Source organism: Dermacentor variabilis, chromosome 1, assembly GCF_050947875.1.
Source record: "Dermacentor variabilis isolate Ectoservices chromosome 1, ASM5094787v1, whole genome shotgun sequence".
Taxonomy (NCBI): Eukaryota; Metazoa; Arthropoda; class Arachnida; order Ixodida; family Ixodidae; genus Dermacentor; species Dermacentor variabilis.
In genome coordinates, this window is record NC_134568.1 from 218,615,475 (window position 1) to 218,626,409 (window position 10,935).

Sequence of the window (10,935 nt, forward strand, 5' to 3'; positions counted from 1 at the left end):
GCAGCATGTATGTCAATTAAAATGTTAATTTTGTTTCTTCCACGTGACCATGGATTCCGCAGAGGCAGAATAATGAGCCACGGTGGTGACCATCATGCGCACTCAAGCCACCATAGTCATGGTGCCTTACAATCAAACTTCACTACTCCAAGCCCCCACACATCAGCGCCTCTGCAAACAGTCTTAACAGCTGCTTTGGCTGCAGTCACAATGAGCACTCCTACAGACCATGCACTACATGATGGTTCCTCACATAACCATGGGCACGGTTCCTCACATGGAAGTATGGACATGCATATGGCAATGGTGAGTTCAAGAGACTAGGCATGCACTGTCTATACATTTTTAGCACTCGTAGTTTCTTTTGTCATTGCTTAAGTAGTGTATGTGATAGAATTCTTTATATGATTATGTACAGTTCTTCAACTGAGTTAGTGCAAGCACTTTAGGCTACTTGCTAAAGAATGTGTGAACAGGGCCGTAAACTCACCTAAACATACAGTCTTATGTCTTGTGTCATGGTCATGGTGTGTTTGCTTTTTAAGATAATAATTTCTGGCGGCGTAAAGCAGCTGATATAACAAGACATTCAGGCTGAAGGGATCCATTTTGATGAGCTCCTTCCCAATTAAGCTCTTATGTTTTAGGAATGCATACATATTTCATTATTCCCAACCATTGCTCTTGGCTGCCACCTTTGAAATAAGAATTTGTGTTGCAAATTTTAGCATAGATTCTGCAAACTACTTTAATATTATGCTCTAATCCTTCATTGAGAGAATGGCCCACCAGCACAGCTGGGACCGGCCTAAGATTTGCGACATGGTGGCTGAACCTGAGCGAGGCCCTTAGCATTGAACTTCCACACAGCTTTCACTTGAAACAAGATAGAGCAATCGGAAACTTTTATTACAGTACATATTTGGTTAAATTGTTACTTTATTGCAATTCATCTGCAATTCTCACACTGCTGTATAGTCAATATCCTGCGTTATGTGAATGAAGAGAAAGGGCAAAAATGTAAAAATGTAGCCAGCAATGTCTTAGCAAAAGCTGTTTATTTCGTGTTGGGTAGTTTGGGTTGACACCATTTGAAGGGCCATTTGTGGATGATGGTACGAGTTCTTCTTTGCTTAAGGTTGATCTCCAAATTGCATTTCTATCATTTGTCTTTTATACATACCTTTTCTTTCCATTTATTCAGTACTTCCATACGGGATTCACTGAGACCATACTCTTCAAAGACTGGGCTGTCTCTTCTGTTGCAGGTACTTATTATTAATGAAAGTAATGCTGGGCAATAAGTACAGTGCTAATACACTGTTATTCCTTTCAGGTGACAGTCAATTCTATTGGTTGAATTCTTAGTTCTAACACATTGCTTGCATCTTCAGCATCATTAAAAGATTACAAACCTCGAAATATTCAGTTAATTTCACTGTTTCTGAAAATAAGCAGAAATGTATTTGTGGTATGGGAGCAAATTCGTGGGCGGGCAGTGTACCTGGAAAACACAATGATTTCAGAAATTTGTTTAATATAAATTGTTGCTAATCCATCCTAATTTCTTCCACTGTTTTACCATTGAAAGTCTTGGTGGATTTCATCACTGAAGAACAGCTAGAAGAATTCAAGCACGTTTTCGTTGTTCTCCATGTGACGCATCATTCCTGGTGAGGTGATAAAAGGAAATCATGGCAGTGCAAGGAGCAAAGTGCTTCTGTTGAACCACATCCATGTGCAACAGGCTGACAGCATCTCAAACTCCTCCTCGCTCTTGTCAGAACTAACTTGCAACTCTGAACACTTGAGATGGAAGATCGACTTAAAAAATCACACTTGCAGGGCAGAAAAAGATGCCCAACGTCGCCGCAGCCGCCGGTACTGCGTGAGACCATTCTTAAAACCCAGAAATGTCTGACTTCTACTGCATTGTTGCCAGCCAGAAACATAAATTTTCTGTGAAGATTGTGCCATCTTGTAGTGGAACACTCAAACCAACATTAGAAAATGGCTGCCACTCGTCTGTGGCATTCATAAGATGAAATAAAATCCTCAAACGAGTGAGACTTTGTTGGTGTATTTTGGTGAAAATGCCACGGTGAGACTGGCTGAGGCATGTAGCGTAAGAACACGTTTGGCAGGCCAACCTTTATTGCATTTAAGTGGCAGCAATTCCCTGTATAACCTTTTCTCTTAATACTCAGGTGAATTAATCTTCACACACTTACAACCGTAGGGGTAAAATTGTGTTGCTTCAGAACACACTGTGTTTATTGAATACAGTGCTGTCCACCTATAATGATACTGCTTACAATGACAAGACCGTTATAGCAATGGGAAACCTTTACAGAATTGTATATTGAAGTATGACATCAGCCAAGGTACAAAAATGTCCTGTTATAACTCGATTTTCATCCTTTAAAAATATTGTTATTAGGGATGTGCGAATATTCGAAACCTTTGAATAATGAATCGGTGTACTATTCGAATCAGTCTTTGTATCAGATGGTCACCATTTGTAAATGTGAATATTTTTCAAATACTTTTTCAATTTTTCAAATACTTTTTCAATATTTCAAAAAGTCAACTGCACCCAATTAAACATAACATTGGAGCAAAATGTATGATACATTTTCATCCCCGCAAGCGTAGTAAAGAAATTAAACATGAAAACTTCGAGTAGTGGAGTAGGCTATGTCGCTTAGGTAGCCATATTTTATAGGCTATACAGTGATCATTAATACTCTCTGTAGAGTCCTGCGCATGCAAAGAAACTACTTGTTTGCACCTAATGCTCCATTTGTAATTTTAATAACGCACCATAACATACCATGTAACAACAGAAGCTTGCACTTTAAGGATACTAGGATGTGAACATCACCTTATATTAATTCTGATAACGGCTGTTCGTTATTTTGAAAACTCTTCAAAACCTATTTGATTTTTGATATGATTCGATTCACTTCTGGCTTTATTCAATTCGTATATGATTCATATTTGATTTGATCTCAAAAATCACTATTCGCATGCCCCAAATTGTTATGATTATGCATATTTACGAATTAATGTACGTAATGTATTTTGATTCAGGCAAAAAAAAAAATTGTTTCGCATCAAGGTGTCTCGTTTGTCTAGCACAAATACTTCATCATTGGCATCGATAGAAAAAGCCTGTTTAGCTAAAATGCCTCGAATGCATTAAAGTCATGCTACAAATTCAAATAGCAGTATGGTTCATGCTGTAAAGGCTCTGTGAAATAATTGGGCAATTTTTACGAAAGTGCAGCCCTTAGTTTTTATGTAAAGAATTCTGCGAAAACAGACAAGCTTGTGTGATTTTTCACAACTTTTATTTTCATGGTTTGTTGTTGGTCTGTTGATGCTTGTTTGTTTTCATTAATCTGCCCTTGGTTATGCCTTATGCAGTGCAGCATTAGTTGTTAAAGTACTATCCTTGATCATTGGTAGCTTGCAAGCATCATTGTGATTAGAACAGCCATTTGGCTAATGAAATGCAGTTAGTGATTTAGTGGTTTCGTTTGCTGATTCACTCAGTGTTGTACCTTAATATCAGGCATTGAAATATTAATTTCTGTGCCTTTCTGCAGAGCAAAACACCTTTGGGCATAACTAAAACTATTTTAAACTTTGTGTTCCATGAAACTAATAATTTCTAACTTGCTGTTTCTACAGTCTGCAGCACTTATTCATAAGGTTAGCCTTTCTTTCTTTCTGCTTTTAAATACTTTGCAGCAAAAATAGTGTTGGTAAATGGTAGAGGGATAGCATTTAAATCACCAGGCACCTTTAGTTGAAAAAATTCAATGGTATGGTTGTACTACATTACCTTCTATTTTTAAATTCATTACGAATGAAAACACTTCTGATTATTTAAAAATTGTAATGGTATGGTTATACTACATTACCTTTCATTTTTAAATTCATTACGAATGAGAACACTTCTAAAATGTCGAAGATTTAGGTGTTTCTGATTATCTCGTTTAAATTGTGTATTCTATGCAGTTTGAAGCAGGAGCAAAGTATAATAGTCCTTGTATAACATTTTCAGGAATGGTTGGCTCTGTAGTAGGAGTGTTTTTCATGGCTGCCTTGTATGAAGCTCTCAAGTATTTCCGGGAGCATCTCTTCAGGCTGCATTTCTCCAGCATGAGCTATTCATCTGTGGCTGTGACAGGCCGGGATGGCCACACTCTGACAGAGGTTCATCAAATAGTCAAGTATGTAGACCAATACACTTTAAGCATGGCAGGTGTGCTTACAAGATTGGTAGAATGTGTAATTGAGTTGCATTATCCCAGGAGGTTAGCATTGTCCCAAATTTAGGAATCATTTCTTGTGAAAAGAAAAAAAGCCTGCTCGACGTAATAGTTTTGCAGAAACCTGCAAGGTTGAGTGAAGTAATTAATAAAGGGGAAATGAGATATCCACCCAATCATAGCAATTCCTACAAAAGAAACTTGTACAGGTTCCTCTAAAAGCCTTGCAGTTGAAGAAAAATTCGTCCTGGTCCGGGACCCGAACCCGGGATTACCTTTCCGGGGCAGCTGGTCTACCATCTGAGCTAACCAGTTTAGAACGACAGAAAGCTGAGCTAGTTGGTAAGGATTCATTGTGCAAAAAAGGTGCGGCGTGTAGACAGGGCACAAGAGAAGTGGACAACATGAACGCTGACTATCAACTGAAGGGAGCACTGAGGCGAAAAAAGAAAGAAAACACAAAACTCATCTGCGCAAGCTCTGGAATGGTATCACCACGTGTCAGTCGGGTACAGTTGCCGGTCTACGTGAGAGATAGCTGTTAAGGCACTTAATCTCCTCCTTATGTAAAGTAATCGAAGGTTCACTCACGCACGCACTTCCACCATTATAGATATACCATGCCTCTACCATAAGACGCGTATCTTCATTCTTGTGCCTGTACAATATTGTGCATTCATCTAACTCTGGTGTGCAGTTACAATCTTGGCAGTGAAGAGAAAGATTAGAAGGCGATCCACCAGTTAACAACCTTTTATGTTCTATTATCCTCTGATTGATACACCGCCCCATTTGCCCTACTTAGAACCGGCCACAGCTAAGGGGAACTTTATAACCCATACGACAGTAAGTAAAACTGTTGTTCTTATTGTGCTTCACTGGACAAATATCCAGTGAAGTGACAAAAATAGAAGATAGTCCAGCATACGTTCAAATATCGCAGGAGCATTGCATAGGCCAAAAGGCATGACTTTGAACTGATATAAGCCATCCGGCGTGATGAAGGCTGTCTTCTCGTGGTCCATTTCATCAACTGAAATCTGCCAGTAGCCGGATCAAATATCGATGGACGAAAAGTATTTAGTTCCGTGCAAGCAGTCTGAGGCATCATCAATGCGTGGTAGAGGGTAGATGTCTTTTCACGTGATCTTGTTTAAGTGGCGATAACCGACGCAAAAATGCCAGGCACCATCTTTCTTGTTCACAAGGACGACAGGCGAAGCACAAGAACAGACTAGCCTAGCAGTGTGTGCTGTTAACCTACATTTATCTGTTTGCTGTTTTTTATTGTCTTGGTCTGCCCCACTCATCCTCAATTCGTTGCTATCGCTGCCAGCAAGGTTCGTTTTCTATCAGTTGTCATGAAAACTTTTTTGTCCCACTCTACATGGCACTTAAAAGCACAGCACTGGAAAGGTAGGTTGTCTTGTTGTGCCCTTTACAATCTACTTCTTCCTTGGCAGTCAATTCGTGCTTTGGCAGTTGTTATGCTGTCAGTGACTTCTGTTAGATGCGGGACCTTTTCCTGAGCCTCCTTCGAGTTCACCGGACCACTTCGAGTCGCCATCACACCTACACCTAATTAAGGAGCACAGAAGCACATCTACCACGTTCCCGAGGCGCAGCACGTCCAAACAAGTTGGCGTCCTCCACCTCGTGTGCCTTTATGTGGAGCTATTGTCCCACTGCTTGACTCTTCCTGAAAATGAAACGGGAGCCTGGCACGGTTCCAGGTAACCTGGGTCCCGAGCAAATATGCTTTGCGGCTCTGAAAGGTTGCTCGAGAACAAACCGCCTCCCCCCGCTGAGCGCTTGGAAACCCGGAGGCAACGACGGCTGTAATGCACCGTGAAGCCCTGGGAGCAACCTCCCCATCCGCCTTTGTGACGGCAGTTACAGACCAGGAAGGCAATACTGGAGACAAATAATCCCTCGTGCAAATGAAGCCCATGGAGCGACCCTCTGAGCCGAATGTGACTTACACTTGCACGGGCGCCTACCATTGGCCGAAAATGACCTGTGCGGGCTCGACGATTGGCCGAACAGGACGTGACCTCGAGACACCGAAGGGTTGTTAAAATCCAGAGACCGGGAGCAGCAAGCAAGCATTCCTTCATTCATCTTTTTCGGGCTTCTTGTCATGGGCCGCAGTGTCAGAGTTGCTGCCGGCCAGCAATGACTGTATGACTGTTAATTTCTTTGTATCTTTACTGTAAATAATGTAAATAAACCTCCAGTTTTCATCTCAAAGTCCTCCTCAACCTTGGCCAACTCCCGCACTCAACGGCAAGGTTCAATATCTAGGAGACAGCGGTGAGATTGTCCTCCAGATCCAACACTTCCTAGTACATCAAGTAAAGCTCACTAGTGGTGCATTTTGTATAGTGTAGTTACATGTAAAATTTTTTGAGCAACACACTTTACCCTTTCATTGTGTTAGTCTTATGGTTGTAGAATTGGAAACACATGTTGAGTATGACTGTAAAGTGTTGTTTTTCTATATTTATCTGCTTAGAACTGTTATAAAGCAGTTTAAAACTTAATTGTGAGTGATTTCACTTCTTTCTACTGCTACATCTGAAGGGTTAGAAAAAAATACATTGTAGGCTATTGTAATCATTGGACCATGTTTCCCTTTCATAGTGTTTTTGTTTTTTAAATAAAAGATTCTGATGACCCAAAATGCAGAGCTGTTAGGCTATGAGTTAGCATTATGCAAAGTGTGTGTGAAAGTTCTAATTGGTTCTGTTTTCCTAAATTTGTTTTTACAGGAACCGGATAGTGAGCTGGCCACACTTGCTACAGACATTCCTGCATATGGTTCAGATGGTGATTAGCTACTTTCTTATGCTGATTTTCATGACATACAATGTCTGGCTATGTTTAGGTGTTGTACTTGGTGCTGGATTTGGCTACTTCATCTTCGGCTGGAAAAAAGCCACTGTTGTGGATGTGACAGACCATTGTCACTAACCGTTATGTTCTACTCCTGACTGACAGTAAGCCCAATGTAATGCATATGTGATGCAGCCTTGTATGCACGTATTACTTTATGTAGTCAACTGTTTGGGAAACTTTTTAGAGGCCATTATTTGTGTAATCCTTTGTTTTCCCGTGATTCTAATGAACCATGAGCATTGCAGTCTGTTAACCAGGGTGGCAGGCCACATCGTTTTACAGCTTATGATTACTCACATGGTGGGCACAGAATACATATGGAAAGGGGCTACTAGCCTTACACTTACTTCACTACAGTGTGCAGGGTTGTTTTATGGTTCAATCCTTTTGTTATCTCATGTGCTTAAAGGCTATAGCTGCAGAAATGTTACTAAAGCAATTGGCTGCAGCAATGCCATTACACAGTATTTGCAAGCCAGTTGGCTTGTTACGTTCCATAGACCAGCAAGGCTGTAGGCAGCAACTCATGATAAAGACAGTTCAGTTAATTGTGTATCATCATTTAGCATTTAGCTTGTTTTCTTATAAACTGCCATTGAACTTTAATATGGTTGCTCTGATTACTGTGTTTAGGATGCGGTTTTTCTAATAAGCTTGGCACGTACAACTTTCTAAAGCATCATGGTCTTTGTTGATTCTATTCTTGGTCGTTCTTTTAGGTATGGGTAGGTTGTACTTTCATCAATGCCACTTGAGATTTATATCATGCTGGGTGAACATTCTCTCGTCTCAGCACTATTCTGTGACGTTGGGACTGTCCCCACCTTCTTGCTAAACTCTTTTTGTAGTGAACCAGACATTAATCATGAAGGTTTTGGTAGCCCCATATCATTGTTATGTCAATTCGAAACCTTGCCTTTCTACATAATGCTGTTACTGTACAAGATTTTAGGTTAAGCATAAACATCGCGACTGCTTTCTGTTGCATATAGTGAATCGGGATAAAGTTAGAAGATTGATGGGAGGCTTTTTGATGCCTAACCTGTCACCATGTGAATGTTGACCAAATATACGATGACCTTTTTAATGTTAAGTGGTTATTGTGTGATTGTTTGTTTGCCTCTATTGAGATTCATATAAAGCTAGTGCTCTTATTTAGCTCCTTTGTTTATACCTTGAAACTGCCAGACGTTATAGCTGAGCTTATATTGTGTGCTTTAACCAGACCAAATTCCCCCACTTTTATCATTGTTGCTATGGGAGAATAGCTTGAAGTTTTAGGAGCACTCTGGGGCTTTTATCTAGCTTCAATGTGAGTATAAAGGCATAGTGTGAAGGCATGTTCCTTTGCATATTTTCATTTACATGTGTAGGCAGAGTGCATGAAGATTGCTCACTTTTCACAGGGCTTGTTTCACATCCAACTGCCGCAGAGCAAGAGGTGAATTCACATCATTGTTTTTTGACAATTACTGGTGGCATAGCGAAGGCATGTTCACGAAAGACATAAGGCTAGAGTTGATGTGTTCATGCCATGCTGTTTGCAACCATGTTTTCTTATGTTGTGATCATGTATTCAAGAACTGCTCATAGGTGTAGCCAAAGCACTTAGCCAGTGTAATTGGGCAGCTGCAATTGCTCCAGTGATGAGCAAAAATGTCTGTTGTCTTTAATGACCAACCTGCCTAATTTCAAGTGCTGGTACACTTTGAACTAAATGTTTGTACATATGAAACTGTGATATCACCTGCAAGGACCACTGTTTTTGCTCGTGTATAACATTGGTTCCCCATCCTTCTTCAATTAGGTGTTGATTTTTCTGTGTTGCACCTCATTATTTAGCTTGGCAGCAGAGGGAGTGTGCTGAGTTATCATAGAGGGTCTTTACTTGGTGGCCTTGGCCAGCAGCTGTGTGTCTTTGAGCATATACTAGGTGTGGAACTTTTCTTTTATTCAAGTTTAAGGCTTTCAAAAAGTGTGCATTTTAATTCGAAGGGGATACGTTTAGCATGTACTCACTCTGAAAATGTAGGCTGTCATAGATTGTGAGTAGGATTATCTTGCAAAAATGGGCTTAGCAATTGCTAGTAGTAAAAAAAATGCAAATAAATCTTACTGCTTTGTAAAGTACAAACAAGAATTTAAACATGATATTGTCAATTATTTTGATGTCAAAACTGGAAAGCTCTTTGCATTGCATCATTGCTGTCTCGCTTGTTACCTTTCATTGAGTGTGTAAGGTATTCAAACATTTACAAGCACTGCCAGTTTGAGTATATTAAGTGTGTTCTTTAACATGATGCTGATCATTTACATTTATATTTTTATAGCTGCAGCAGCCGCATTTCAATGGGGACAAAATGCAAATACACCTGTGGGCCATGCATTGAGTGCGATGTTAAAGAACTTCAAGTTACAGGGAACTAGAATAATAGGCAGTGCACCAACTGACGCATGCCTCACCTTATTGCGCCTGTCGCACAAACTGCTGCTCATAGCAACAGCATTGTCGTTGTTGCCAGCTATTGACTGCATCTAGCAAACTGGAGCTCTACCCACGGCCAGTCAGGAGCATGCCTCTGGTCTTATGCGAGACGCGTTCCAGACCGATCGTGTTTCAGCACACAACATGCTTTACCACAATGCACCGTCAATAGTTCGCAGCTGCAGCACCGTTGCTACTGGCAACATGAAACGAGTGAGGCAGAGAAGTGTGGTTGCACCACTCAAAAAAGCTTCTAGTACACTCTACCTAGGCGGTTAAAATTAATCCAGAGTCACCCTCTACAGCATGCCTCATAACCAGATTGTGGTTTTGGCTCCTAAAACCTGCATGATTTATTTTAAAAAATATATTTTTGTAGTGTAAATAGCATCAAATGTAGCCATTCAGACATTCAAAGTTTGGTTTCTGCCAGCAGCATTGATGGAAGAAACAGTGGGTAAAATTGGTATGACATTGATTGGCTCATTTTTCACTGTAGTGGGGACATTGTGCAGTATTGGTTTTCAGGCCATGAAATTTGTGCGTGTGTATGCGCACGCATGCATGTTTGCACACACAGGCAGTTTCCAAATGCACTCGAGGCACACAGCTGTGAGAGTACAAAGTCATCAGTAAGTCCAAGGTGTCATGACAAGTATTGCTTGTTTGGTGAGCAAAGATTTCTTTTAGTACCTGCTTTTCCTTGATATGTTTAGAATGTGAGTACTATTCCACTGACATGCAATGTGTACTGTGAATCTGCTACTCATTGTTTATTTGTAAACTATATTATCAGATTTTGACCGAACCAGGGTTCCTCCTAGAGTGATAATAAGATATTGAATTAATTGGTAGATGGGATGAATTAAAACATGTTTTGTTGGCTGCTCTGTTCTTTTTATTGAACAGATTTCACCCTGACAAAATGAAATATCTTCATTGAACTCGCACCACAGTCGTTTGTGAAATTGGCATCAATCGGTGGGATGCCCTCACCTTCCCTTACACACACACACACTCAAAACGTAAGAACATGTACCAAAGTCTGATATGTGCCAAGTAACATTGATTTGGGGTGCTAGTTCAAAGGTGCACTTAAAAAGTGGTAGTGTACCAAGCTTAGTTTGCACAAAAGAGTACCCAAGGCAAACAAAATTAATTTGCAGCCTACCACTTGAGCATCTGTGATGGTCGATGTGTTGCTTTGGGATGTCAAACTGCATCACTCAGTCAACCAATCTGCAGGGCACAAACACTGTTGAGAAGTCAGCT

At 40.4% G+C, this 10,935-nt stretch overlaps 1 protein-coding gene across 3 annotated transcripts in view; it reads left to right on the top strand.

Annotated features, from left to right (window-relative positions):
• Ctr1A (Copper transporter 1A) overlaps nt 1-10,548 on the top strand; it is a 68,248-nt gene extending 57,700 nt beyond the window's left edge. For all 3 annotated transcript variants that reach the window (XM_075669019.1, XM_075669012.1, XM_075669027.1), the window contains exons 2-5: nt 63-306; nt 1,205-1,268; nt 4,073-4,241; nt 7,052-10,548. In XM_075669019.1, coding sequence (XP_075525134.1) covers nt 73-306; nt 1,205-1,268; nt 4,073-4,241; nt 7,052-7,253 — 669 coding nt within the window. In that variant the 5' untranslated portion in view covers nt 63-72 and the 3' untranslated portion in view covers nt 7,254-10,548. The remainder of the gene's footprint in view (nt 1-62; nt 307-1,204; nt 1,269-4,072; nt 4,242-7,051) is intronic.
• Nucleotides 10,549-10,935: the final 387 nt, after the last annotated feature.